Here is a 14,593-nt window from a genome sequence, read left to right on the forward strand (position 1 = left end):
TTCCTACTGAGAATTTCACAGGTCTTCACTTTGCCTAATGATTTTGTGGATACAAACACAGAATCTCAGATGGAACAGAGCCTACGTTATAACACACAAACCCTATCTGTATAGTATGGGTTTGAAATCGGCTCTACTTCAAATACCCACCATCAAATGGAGTAAAATGCTGGGAGCAAAGAAGCTTTTGCACAATGTGTAAAGAAAGATATTTTGGGTGGACAATTCCATTCCCCCAACATCGCACATCCACCAGGTTACTTTAACGTGTTTCGGCACTTGGCCATTTTCGGGTAAGAAGACCAATGATGCAGTGAAAGTCACGTTTGTGAAATCGCTGCAGGCAGGCCAATTGCTTTTATATGTATGTATCATCGCCTCTCTCCGCGCTTTCATGCTCACACCTGCCTGTGCCCGCCACCCTCCTAGCACTTCTTCTGTCGCGCCTTGGCCCACGCCAGCTTTCTAGCCATACCTCACACCAGATTTAGCGCTAGATTTGTTTATGTTTGTGGCCCTATGTGTTTATAAGCAAACTGTTGGGTAGACCCGAGTATCAGTTGGCTGATGATTGCCTAACGGCATGAAACTCAGAGTTACAACCAACCTGAACGTCCTCCGCTGAGTCTGCTATGTACTAAGCTCTGTCTCTGACATTGAGCACTCTCTGCAGCTCGGGGATCAACGGATTTGTATGTATTTTTTGTATTTTTTCTTTTTACTGTGTTTCAAATCGGCAACAATGCAGGAGGTGCTATTATCGGCTTCGAATTGGAGCCAATAGATGATAATTATGGGCCGCAATCAGCGAAAACGACCCTTAGAGGTTTCGTAATTTTCTTCGAGAAAAAGGTAGATTTGTGATATTCAAAGATTTTTGATAGCGCTGCGAGCAGCGCGACGCGTTCTTTACTTCTTGAAGGCCTTGCCGCAAGAAATTATTTTTGAAGTTGAAATGGTGTCGAGTGTCGACTCAAGTGCTCCTTGACCATGTGGTGATGGGTGCAGGCGTCAGGTCTGCTCGCAGAGTTCGTGTGGCGGTCATTGTGTACAGCTCGAGCCTGGTCAGGAGTGGATGCTGAAGTAGACGCTGAAGGTCAGAATCAGGATGAGAAGTTCTTTGGTTCCGACATCGATGTCGACAGCGAGGCGGAATCGCAGCCCACATCTTTTGCTGCGAAGCGGCTCAAGGTGGCGGCTGACTCGTGAGAGTCGGAATACGAGGAGACGTCCTCTGAGATCACATCTCTGTCTAAGACTGCAGTGAAGTCGTTTCTTCAGCTGAAGAGGAAGACATGGAAGATGAGATTGCAGGACGATCACACTCTAGATGCAGCTGCGAATATGTCGATCATTTCTCCGCACTCTTCAGCTATTCTTTGTCATTCTAGCTGCTCACTGCACTGTTTCAAAGGTATTCAATCAGCCCATCCACCTTGGAATGCTGAGAAGTCATGGTAAAATGTACATTTTATGCATATATCGCACCAATTGGGAGTACATATTGTATATTGGCTTTTAGATCGGAATATTGAACTTTTTCTTGGCTGAGGTCCTTTAGTACATGTACCGTAAAGTCCGCTGCAAACGCCCACCCCATTTTTGCAAGATCTGCTGGCCTGTACACACTGACCCCATGCACTGTCACCTCTACTGTACAAACGTGTATCTCATACCGTAGCAGGAAGAGCGCTTTGCTACGGTAAACTATGTCCACTTTCCTGGTTTCAAAATCTCTTTGGGCACTAGCTACGAGTGGTACGAGCTACATGTAGCTAGCAGTGATTTTATGATGGTGGTTGCCTTATTTCGCATATCCGAACGGGAGTTTCTTCCGAATAACAAGATAGCAAAGAACAGAGTACTGCAGGAACCAAATACACTTCTGATGATTTCCAAATCAACAGTCAAACGCAAGGGCTTTTCTCGAGCACTTCAGAGTTTTCAACAAGTCAGCAGCTCTTTTGTAGGTGTAGCTTCCACTAGGTTCTGTGACATACCCTGTTCGACTTGCAACTGTAATACTGCGAGCGGTCAAGTCGTTGAATGACGCTTCGTCAGAACAATCACCATTCCATTGTGAAAGTGCCACATTGTGGCACTGCAGAAATTTCATGAAAACAAGATTCTATTACCACATAGACAGCGAACTACCATAAAGACGACTCATTTATCGAATGAAAGGAAGTATCGACAGAAGATTTCTTTGCAGCAAGATGATGACAATAGCTTTTGCAGAGCCTCCTGGTAAGACATAGGCAGTTTGTAGGCATTACAGCCGTTTTCGTACGCATTCGACCTTCATGCCAGGTTTCTACAACTATATTGACCTGAAAAAGACGAAAATAGTATGGACCCGCTGGGATGGGCGTTTGCTGCGAAGTGGGCGTTTGCTGCGAAGTGGGCGTTTGCTGCGAAGTGGGCGTTTGCTGCGAAGTGGGCGTTTGCTGCGAAGTGGGCGTTTGCTGCGAAGTGGGCGTTTGCTGCGAAGTGGGCGTTTGCTGCGAAGTGGGCGTTTGCTGCGAAGTGGGCGTTTGCTGCGAAGTGGGCGTTTGCTGCGAACTTTACGGTAGATGTGTTTCAAAAAAATTCTAACTAAAAAGGAATTTTGAAAATTGAGGCCCTGAGGGCTGTTTTTGCTGGTTTAGGCCCTCAAAGCAGTACAGTAACCTGTGACTTGGGCTCCTGCAGAGCTCAGGGCCTACCGTGTACACATTGTAGTACGATTTGTATGCAACTGGTGTGCAATGCCCTTCCAAGTCTAGTTGCACCTTATTTGATCTATTGAACTCGGGGTCTGCACGGCGTAGATCTTCCACGTCTTGCCAGTGCACGTCTGTCCATATACCAGTGCTAGGTCAGCACTCGTGGTGCACGTCTGTCCATCTACCAGTGCTAGGTCAGCACTCGTAGTGCTCGTCTGTCCGTGTGCCAGCACTAGTCCAGCACTCACAGTACACATGTGCATGGTCGCATGGAACACGGCGTATTGCTACAGTCTTACCTGACATGCTGATTGCAGCTCACAGGTGTCGAGGGTTCCGAGATTGCTTATGAAAAGTCGACCTAACAAGCAGATAGAAAGTGGAAGGCATGGATGGCAAGCATTTCGAGAAATCAGAGAGCTCAGTACCGTATCTTCCGGAGTAACAGCCACATTATAAACACCAGTAATCCCCCCCCCCCCCCTACAAAAAAAGGCGGTGTGGCTTGATCAAATGAATGGTGATAAACGGGGTATTGCATAGTATTTTAGTATTTATTCATATTTCTCTAGGGCAGTCCCCACAGACCTATGGTCTTCTTACGGGGTACCCTAGCCAATCTAGGATTGCGATACGAAATTGACTTGGTGAAGCAGCAAGGCGGACCGATGCCGGAACTGAGTTCCAGCGGTCAGCGGGGGTAGATGTGTATGCAGGTAGAGATCGGTTAAAGCATTGGCGGTTATAGTAATGTTACTAACTGCACACATTTCTGATCGTTTATCGTAATACATACAATGGTCTCTTGCAAAGTCACAGTCAAGTCTCTGCAAGTTTCCCCCATACTTACGATACGTACATGTTTCTTTTCGCACCAAGTACAATGCAAAATAATAGGTATTTTTCAGTAGCGCTTGTGCGTGTACTGCACTGTAGAGGTGACGGTTTCAAATAGGACACAGGTTGCAAACCGGAATGGACTCAATATTCACTTTCTCTCTTGGTATTTTGATTCGAAAACATTTGTCACAGTGAGACTACGATGTGTTATAGTCCGAGCCAAAATTTCATGGCTCTGCGATGACCAGAAGCGCCATACCAAGCAGGTGAGTTTTTGACGTGTTGCTTTCTGCGACTTGAGTTTTACGACTTTCGAAAAATCAACTTCTTGTAGTAGGTAAACAGCGGCTCGCCTCTCGCCAATAAAGCACCGCATACCAATCAAAACTAATGGAAGCACACACAAGACTTATTGTTACTCTGTACTGGCCGTCGTGGAGCGATAGCAATTACCTAATTTCAGACCCAGAGTGAATTTGACGTGCACTCTAAAACCTGTCCGGTTTGGAGCCACCTCTGATTTGAAGCGAAAAATTGGGCAAATTGGAGGCAATGGGTCAACACAAAAGAGTGGCTCAGTTCGATTGACTCTGGTCTCAGAGCAAACTTCAACATGCCAGTTTCCTTCCACAAACATATTTCGAGTGAACAATCAACGCTGATGAACGGTTTGGGTCTATACAAATTTGGCTGTCAAGCCGTTCCGGTATCGAACCGTCGCCTCTACATCACGCTCAAGGTCTCACGGGCGGGCGTCCCATATACATGACGTCATGACTTACGTCGTAAAGTTATTACTCTCACCCAAACCAGGATGATCGTATGTAGTGATAATTGTTTATAGTGATCACTTTTCTCTCATTCAAAGACCAACTCTATAGCCGATCTCTACCTGTGTTTTATGACTACAATCAAATACTGTAAATATACAAATTTTCGGCAGCTATTTAATTTCGGCTATATTCGGCACCGACCCAAAACGCCTAAATTAACCCTTTACTGTCCGATTAAAATGTATACGAGCCCACGCAACCACAAAATCTGAAACTAAAATTAGACGTAACTTTGGTTTGAATTTGACGATTTCCACGATCTTGGGCATCCTGAAAAGGTCTTGACGAGACGAACGCAATGAGCCCACACTCGGCGCCACAGGATGCATTGGTCCAGCGCTGCAAGCCAGGGAACGCGCAAAAGCGCTGAGCTCACGCTCGAGATCGATCTCAATCCACCATGTCACCCCTGTTGCTCGTATCGAGCTCAAATATTTTCGTAGAGACTCCCGGGAACCTACTTTTGAATTTGAATCGGTGTAGCCTTGCCAACAGGTGACGTAAACAGGGAAAATCCCAGCCGTCGACATGCGCGTCGCGCTCTGAACGCGCATTTCCCGGGACCTGAATTACGAGTGCGATAACTCAGCAACCGCTCTTCGTATCGCTTCGGGGATTGTTCGAGGCGACAGCTGAGACTTTTCTCTTCGACCTACATTGTACATATTTCGATCTCTCCAAAAGACCTAGATTTGAGCAAGTCACGATAATTTCAAAATGCCTACCCCATCGATCCCATTGGATCGATGCTTGTATGTGCGGACAGTAAAGGGTTAATACGCCGATGAAATTTTTCACAGCATCTGTCACACAATACCATGCTCTCTACCCCACGCCAAAAATAAATTGCCGCCGAAATGTCAAAAATCGTGAAGTGCCGAAATTTTGCAGGGCCGAAATTTTGTATATTTACAATACTCCAGTGCGGCTTACATCCCGGAAATACGGTCAATGAAATGCTCAAACACATTTTTCCCTACACGGATGCCCATCGATTCTAATCGGCCTAGTGTCGGACAATACTGGAATATTGCAGACCCACCGGAGTCGGTCTAGTTGGTTACCTCATTGCCAGCCCAGCTGATTGGCCACCAGCGCATGTGTTTACTGCTAGCTAGGGCATGAGTTTTCTATAATTATGTACTTGTCGATGCACTCATATATCGGGGTCAGGGACCTGTCAAGTTTCAAGCGTAATGTACAATTAGGTGACCACCCTACCCTTCACATAGAGTTCGTTTGGTTGGTACGATCTAGAACAGGATCGAACAGCTGGTGCACATGGAGCAGCCTAATGTCAACCAAACGCTACTCCAGAAACAGAGCACAGTTTTGTGAAAAATATGCCAAACTTGGTGCATTCTTCAAAATGTGTATGCGTTATCATGGTCACTGTGTACGGGACGACGTGTCCAACCCAAAAGCGTATGCACGTGATCATTTGGGACCAAAATCGATGTTCCCGCCAGGTTTCGCTGTGAAAAAGTGAAACTGCTCGGTCTGCTCCGGCCTCGAGGCCGGAGCAAGCAGAACATGTTCTGGCCGACCCAGAACAAGTGCAGTCCCAACCAGCAGACGCTGCCTGTTGTGAAAACGGCCAAGTATCTTGGCCTACATTTCGACTCAGACATGAGCTGGAACACCATGACAAGCCATGTTGCACGCCGCGTTGCCGCTAAGATTGGGCTACTAAATCGAAGTGCAGCATGTTTGCCTTTTTCTTGCCGTGTTCAGTTTTTCAGGTCCTTTATACTATCAGAATTTGACTATGCATCTGCTGCCTATGCCCCTTTCTTATCGTCTTATCAGGATAAGCGCCTAAATAGTTTGTTCAAACGTGCGGCTCGCTCGGTGTGCAGGGCAGCCCCTCGCACTCACACGGCTCCCTTACTTGAACGCATGAATGCCCATACCCTCAGCATATACACCCACATGCACATCCTTGTATTCATTTGGCGCTGCCTGAACAAATCTTCAAGTACTCTGTTTGCAAGCTTTTTCACCCGTAGTCCCTCTCTCCGAACACGAGGAGGGAACAGCAAGTTACTCATCATTCCTGTCTCCCCCACTGCATCCTCAGCTAAGCGCATTAGCCATGCTGGAGCTATCCTGTGGAACCAGCTCCCAGACACAGCACGCCTCGAAAGAAAGCGCTCCACTTTCAAATCGCTAAGCCTGGCCTTTCTGTTAGGCAGTACCGTCAACTAGGATGAACTCATCTGCTTCACTACCTCTCTCTCTCTCTCTCTCTCTCTCTCTCTCTCTCTCTCTCTCTCTCTCTCTCTCTCTCTCTCTCTCTCTCTCTCTCTCTCTCTCTCTCTCTCTCTCTCTCTCTCTCTCTCTCTCTCTCTCTCTCTCTCTCTCACTCACTCACTCCTTTCTTCCCGGTTGCCGTGCTTGTGACTTTTTTTCCCCTGCTGCCGTGCTCATATTAGTTATCTAACTACAGCTGTATCTTCTTCTTGGTTCTGTTTGTCCGCTTATTATTATATTTTCTTTTCTCTTATTATCAGTGGGACCATTGTCATTAGGTTTAGGCCTGTTTTGGAACTCCACTTTAAATAAAGCCAAACAACAACAACAACAACCAAACGCGCTGTCCTGGTGAATCCTGTTCTACGTCGTACCAACCAAACGCGCCCATGGATTCCTTACACCAGCGTTTTATTTTTACGTGTAATCTATATATGGGTGCATGTCTTCTCTACCTAAATTACCTAAATTACAGTTACAGTGAACTTGGCTTATAAGGACACTCGGCGGGGCATCAGAAAAGTGTCCTTATTCGCGAAGTGTCGTTATACCCGAAGTCCCATTACAGTATTACAGTTGGATGTGACTTTGCTCTGGGCATGGAAATTGTGTCGTTATTCGCGAATTGTCGTTATATCCGCAGTCGGTATTAGCGAAGTTGACTGTACACCGAATAAGGCAAATGACTTATTATGCAGCACCGCCGTATCATACATTCATTGTGCAAGGCTATGTTACTCCTGGACCAATCAAAAACTGCTTCTATCAGTCCTCCATTTCCATGGCAACAGAGTAAGGCCAAGGTTCACGTTTGCATCCATGGATAAAATCGGGAACCTGACAAAGTAATTCAAACGCCCTACAGAGAAAGGAACATACGAAAACGCTTTCCAACAGAAATCCGTAGATAGAGTTACATATGATTAGTGTCTTCACTACCCGGTGTGTGCGACGTACTGATTTTCATACATAACGGCAGAGTCTGCTCCAGAGCCGGGTCAGCGGGGTCAGCGACCCGGTTGTGGGGTACTGTGACCCGTTTTTGGGGTACTTGGACCCGTTTAGAAAAGGAACACTGGGTTGCCTGTGACCCGGTTGGGAATACAATGTACATGTACAATTTGAATATACATCAGGGAGGCCAAAAATATTTACAACTCCCTGATCATTGGCTGACGTACATGCAGTAGCCGCACTTGAACGGATCCGGCTCTGACCTGGCTCTGACCCGGCTCTGACCCGGCTCTGACTCGGCTCTGACCCGGCTCTGACCCGGCTCTGACCCGGCTCTGACCCGGCTCTGACCCGCCTCTGACCCGGCTCTGACCCGCCTCTGACCCGGCTCTGACCCGGCTCTGACCCGGTTGCAATGGTTCTGCCAGGCACACGTGTACCCAGATGGTTTGAAATCCTAGAACGCACACTGAATAGTCTTTTAAACTGTAGAGTGAAAACTCCGCAATGTCTGTAGCACGGATGTAGTCATCTACTGCACGTCCACAAATGTTCGGCCCATTCAAATGTCGGCCTCCCAGGGCTAAACACACACTTTGGCCTGTACTGCTGAAGCCTGTACACACTGTCACACTGAACCATGCAAAACAAAATTTCGGTTGCTGCAAGATTTGCGACCGCTTGGGGGCTCAAAGACAAGATACAATGTAGTGAAAAACTAAGTTTATGTACACCAAGGTTAAATAGAAGAAGCAAATACATGGAAACGAGTTATGAAGCAACTATCGATCCACGAATGTAACAAGATAATCCAAGGTCAGTACATTTCATACTGGCTCATTATCCGAGTTCAATTTTACAACAAGGTTACAAACATATGTTCACAGGACCTTTGATTTAGCAAAAACTTCACTTCTCAACTCCAACCACCTTTGATTTAGCAAACTTCACTTCTCAACTCCAACCACCTTTGATTTAGCAAACTTCACTTCTCAACTCCAACCACCTTTGATTTAGCAAACTTCACTTCTCAACTCCAACCACCTTTGATTTGAAGAGTTTATTAAAAGAATCTATAATGGTAAGGCACACTGCATACTGCACAGTGATAAACGCAGCTGTCTCCACTTTCTGTGGCACCTGACGAACTTCTGCCATCACCCTGCCAGCTGCACAATCCAAGTGCACCAAAACCGCCGCGCAAGTAAACCAATGCTGGCAATCCTCTTGGATCTTGTTTGCATGGCCCCCGAGGCCGGACTTGCCAAAGTTATTGTGTTTTTGTATTCTATAGGTTGATAAATATGGTGGTAAAGACACACTTGGCAATATGGCGGCAAACACACGCCTGCCCACACATGCTCTCTAGGCTGCAAAGTTCTGGCACAGAGCTCTCCTTCTCACCACCCCCACCGTCTTTTACATTGTATTCTATTGTATTCTTTATTTTACTTCGCAAAGTCGCACTGTACTAATTAAACGACGTGGTATGGACAACGCGGGGCACACTGCCCATGGGTTTTCCAGGGGCCCGCCAGTGCTGGACAAACGACTTACGTCACGTACCTACATTGTACATGACACTGCCATTACTGTAGGCTGTGTAGCGCTAGCGCCACATTCTCATGCACAGCCATGCGCTGCATGCAACACGACCTAGCACAGACAGTCAAGCTTCAAATGACCGGCCGGCACACGCTCAAACGGCCACGCTGTTCACACATTCAGAGCGTGGGGAATCGCCATCGCCATCGTACGAGAATTCGAACTAACACTAGTACTAGCGATGGGGTTAGACTGAAATGAAAGAACACTTGCTGTGCCCTTCAGCCTAGGTATTGACACTCTACTGTGGAGATGAACCTTACCTTGCAACTGATACAAAGGCGCTCCGCCGGCTTCAAGATAACGTAATCCCCAGCAGCTCGCGCCAAGAGACCAACACTGCAACAGATACTACAGCAGGGTTGGACTGTGTCCTTTCAAGTTTCAGCGCTAGACGAACAAAACAGGACAGCAACTGGAAAGCTTCCGTTCCAGTCGTGGATCGTCTCTACTGTGAAGTACAGTCATGTAGACCAACGTAGATCTACTGCGCTGAGTCTGAGGATCTAGCCTAGGAAGATACAAAAATCCCCTCATCATCAGGCTCATTATTACATGGCCATATGGGGGAACCCATGCATGGCATGGGCACGGTACTGAGTGTAAACACATAACATCTATGGCTATGCGCACCGTTAGCGCTGACTCCTTGACACACGCCATGTACAGACTGGAGCCACTTGACTTGGGACTCAAACTACGATCTGTATCGCGTGCACGCAGCCACGCAGGGGGTCAAACACATCCGCCGCGGCCTGCAACAGACGATCGATCCACTTCGGCCAGGATCCTGAACTGCAGACTGCAGATTGAAGCTACAGCCAGCGAAGTAACCCTACGTAGTTGCTCAGCTACAAGGTAAATGATTGTACTATGATAATCTACAAGTCATGTAGCCTTCTACGATGCAGAACAGTCTTGCGATGCGAGGATGTCAGTCATGTACAAAGACCTGTACTACCAGTACAATGTACTACTACCACTACATTATGTAGATCTACTAGAATACTACTACCACATGTAGTAGAATAGAATACCACTACTGGCACTAGAAAACTACTACTCTACTAGTGCTAGTAGCTAGTACTGACTACTAGGCTGTAACTGCTGTACTACTACGCATGCACAGTCTAGTCCATGATCCATTCAGAAAACGATGATAATCCTACCTTTGGCCATAAATGAGTCAATTTTTTTCGGCAACCCCCACGGAATGCTCTTGTCGTCTTGACCAGATAGACCCTTTGCCTTTGGCTTGCACGACAAGCGAGAGCCTCGGAGAGATAGGGGTCGAGACGCGGGGCATGCTGTGTACGCACTGCACACTTACTGACTTAGCATACAAAATGGTTTGTTGCAGGACGTGATCAAGTAACAGCTTCCTGTGTTTTCACGATCCCGACGCGATGTTCCTGTACATGTACATGTATGTACAGGAACATGTGTGCACATGTACATGTATGTACAGGAACATGTGTGCACATGTACATGTGTGTACATGTGTGTACATGTACACACATGTACACACATGTACATGTATGTACATGTACATGTGTGTATATGGTATCTCTCTGTATCTCTATACATGTGTGCATATGTACATGGATATGAATTGTACATGTACACACAATGTACAGGTACTTACCAGCCTTTTTTCACTTGAAGTTTAGTTCTGAAGAAAAAAGTTCCGAAATGCTTCCCGAGGACCACAGGCACTGTTGGGTTCTTGTTTGCCGCAACCGTCATCCCTAGTCTAAGAAACCCCACTTGTCTTTCCATGCGTTCCCTGATGATGCTGGCATTCCACACTCTTGAATCCTGGCTATCTGGCGAGAAGAGGGCCGCAGTTAGCTGCGACATCTTTCAGTGTTGTGCTCGGAACACTTTGTATACGCAGTCAATGGGCGCTTTCGATTACACGTTTACACAATTCTGGAACTGTTTTTTAAAATTCCGGAATGACCAGAATGAGCGGATTCCGGCCTTGTAAACGAACGACTGGAATTCACAACGCATTTTATTCATGTCATGTCACAAACGAAATTGATGAATCGTAAAAAGAGATCACGTAACGTTACACCCTCGCGATCGATCGCGCGGCGCACGTGGACCCAGCATCGCGCACACACACGCCGGCCGGCCAGCGAGGCTCTTCGCGCGCTTGATCGAGTCATGACCAGACCGGTAACCAGTGGTAACACACTGACTGTGCAATTCTGGCGCCAGAATTAGTTCCGCCCTCTCTTCAGAATAAAAACAACAAGAACAACAACAACAACAATTGACGGATTCGACGGAATTGGATAAAATCAATTCTAACGACGGAATTTGTCACTTTTTTTGTGTAATCGAACTGTGCATCAACAATAACTAATTCTAGAAGTGACCGAAATGCGTGTAATCGAAAGCGCCCAATAGAAATACATGTCGATGTATGCAGGATTATTTTACTGCTAAAGGCACAGCAAACATCTATGAGAGTCAATAATATTGGAAAATGATACAGTGCACTGTACCACATTGTAGTGCTCGTGAACACGAAAGCGGCCTTCGTCTTGCTAATCCTCCGTAATAACATCTCCAGATGACTCTGAGATGAGTGATTGTCAGCAGCATTCGTCATCATCATAGCAGCATCATAGCAGCATCATAGCAGCATCATAGCAGCATCATAGCAGCATCATAGCAGCATCATAGCAGCATCATAGCAGCATCATAGCAGCATCATAGCAGCATCATAGCAGCATCATAGCAGCATCATAGCAGCATCATAGCAGCATCATAGCAGCATCATAGCAGCATACGTATATGATTCACAGCAGCACCACACTCACAGCAGCATCGTGGCATACAGTCGTGTTGGGGCGCGTGGTGCTGCGCTGTGCTACTAGTGGTGACACCTCGCGCAAACAAAGGGGATTGGCAGGGACAGATTGCTTGACATCATCCGCAAGCTTGCTGTCGACATGTCCCCTCGGCCATCTTTTCAAAGGACGTTGTACTGTCGTGGACATTGAAATCCGGTCGCACGTCTAATGGCCCCAGAGAGCTGGCCATGCAGCCGTGGATAAAAGCGGTACATACATGCATTTATGCGCTGCATGCAGCGCGCTGGTCGTATTATATCGCGCGATATCGGATCAGCAAGTGCACTGCACGCAGCGCTGAGGGCGCCGGCCCCGGTCAATCGACTGGATTTCCATGTCCGCTACAGTACATGACTGATGATTGTGTGTGTGTGTGTGTGTGTGTGTCATGTCCAGGTACGTCATTGTAGAACCTGTCGATCTACATGACATTATTTTAGATTGTAGTGTATCAGACTGTCAGTGCGTACTGACTACATCTACTGTACAATACAAAATGCATTGTACATTGTAGGTCCGTGGGAGGATTCATACAGTCATGTACAATCATGTATGTATTGTACACGGTACAGCCTAAGTTGTACGGACAAGAACAAAGTAATACAGCTAGCGTGTACGCGTGTGTTGACGAAGAAAATACATATAAGCGGAAACGTACTATGCTGTGCATGGGAAGCACGAATGAGGCATGATCAGGGCAAATGACAGGGAAACCCCGAAGCAGATTCTTTTAAAATTGTACTTGTGACTGGTCATCCCTGAAGTGGCGTCGGCAGATTCTGTCCTTGCTGTATTTTCGTCATGTCTTTTACCAGTTTCCGTCTTTGCTAATTCGTTTCAAATTCAATGTATCCCTTAGTTGTCGTCACCCGTCCTCTATAGTTTTACCTCGTTCTGGCGCCCATTTCCTTAAATCCCCTCTCTTCAGTTTATCTGTGGAATGGAACAAACTTCCAGAACACATCCGCTGCGTTCAGTCCTTTGTCAATTTTCGCATTGCTCTAAAGGCTCATCACTCACAGCATAGATATTCTCTGACTGGAATTCCGAACTTTTCCGTTTGAGAAATTTTTTTTCCTTGAAATTAATCCTTGCTGGGGTTTTTTTCATCTAAATGTCCCGCTATTATCTGCAGAGGTGATTTCTTCCCTCGTCGATTTCTTTCCTGCTTTTATACCTCGATATTTAGGTACTTGTTTCCCTTCTTCCCATGCTTCATCTTCCACTCTCCTCTCCCCCATTTCCCCATTTTTCTTGCGATATCTATGTGGGAGACTTCCGTGATAAGCATCCATTTCCTTTTGGAGAATCCTTTTTAATAAATACAATACAAATACAAAATACAAATACAATACAGCTGAAAAGGTTGAAAAAAGGGAAAGAAAACAAACACATAATCATTGTACACGTACATGTACAATGATTATGTACATGTACATGTACAGTCAACCTACCCTTATATGTACAGTCAACCTACCCTTACATGTACAGTCAACCTACCCTTATATGTACAGTCAACCTACCCTTACATGTACAGTCAACCTACCCTTATATTGGAAAGGCTTCCTGTCTGAAGCCTTTCCAAACTGGTACTCGATGTTCCAGTTTTGTGACACGAGAATGGCACGAGAATAAGTGTGCCGCTGAGTGTACCGCTACACACGTGGTCGACACTTAGTCGACACATTGTTGATTCTTTTTTGACACGTGACCCCGTCAACGGTCTGCTTTGTGCCAATGCCACTCGGTAAACGCCGATGTCGCGTACGACAAAGACGACTATCCCGCACGCGAAATAGTTGAGAACTGCATGACGTGGACCTGACGGCAAAGACAACTGCGAGGAGGCCCCTTTCGGTACCCCTGACGAGAAGGAGAACTGCAGAAGTCGACGAAGTCAAACGAGGAGGCCCCTTTCCGTACCCCGTACTGCAAAGTGCCATTGATGGATGCCTACCGCCTTTTGCACCTGGAACGACCCCTTTAACGCTGTCGCGGCGACTATTCCGTACGCGAAATAGTTGAGAACTGCTGATGTGGACCTTTTGCACCTGGAACGGCCCCGTAAACCATGGTAAACGCTGTCGTGTCGGCGGAGTGAATGTGCAGAGTGAAAAGAATTGCTGCCAAGACGTCCCCTCTAGGCCTTTGGAGACATCGTCGGCGGACTGAATGCGCAGGGCGAAAAGAATTGCTGCAAAGACGTCCGCTCTAGGCCTTTGGAGACATCGTGGGAACTCCTTCCGGTACTATACAACTGCTGAAGTGGCCGTGAACATGTACATGGAGACATGGTGGGACTTCATGTACATGCATACATGGTGGGAATTCCTTCCGGCACCCCCGTACCGCAAAGCCAACGTGGGGAAGGAGAAATGCAGACGTGCAGGAAGACGAACGAGGAGGAACCAGGACGAGCGAGCAATGACAGGCCTAGCTGGACTGTAAGTAATACAATGTAGCTGAATTGTGCATGACAACTTGACATCCATGCGGCACTCGCCACTTGCCACTGCATATTTCTTGTCCACTAACA

The 14,593-nt window shown here is 46.7% G+C and overlaps 1 protein-coding gene across 1 annotated transcript in view; it reads right to left on the reverse strand.

The window, feature by feature from the left end:
* LOC135828399 (uncharacterized) overlaps positions 1–9,758 on the reverse strand; it is a 22,022-nt gene extending 12,264 nt beyond the window's left edge. The window contains exons 1-2 of the mRNA XM_065340848.1: positions 9,454–9,758; positions 3,005–3,066 (exon numbers count right to left, since the gene is read on the reverse strand). Of these exons, the coding sequence (XP_065196920.1) occupies positions 3,005–3,011 (7 nt within the window). The 5' untranslated portion in view covers positions 3,012–3,066; positions 9,454–9,758. The remainder of the gene's footprint in view (positions 1–3,004; positions 3,067–9,453) is intronic.
* Positions 9,759–14,593: the final 4,835 nt, after the last annotated feature.

The sequence above is a fragment of the Sycon ciliatum genome, chromosome 12, assembly GCF_964019385.1.
Source record: "Sycon ciliatum chromosome 12, ocSycCili1.1, whole genome shotgun sequence".
In the NCBI taxonomy this organism is placed as follows: Eukaryota; Metazoa; Porifera; class Calcarea; order Leucosolenida; family Sycettidae; genus Sycon; species Sycon ciliatum.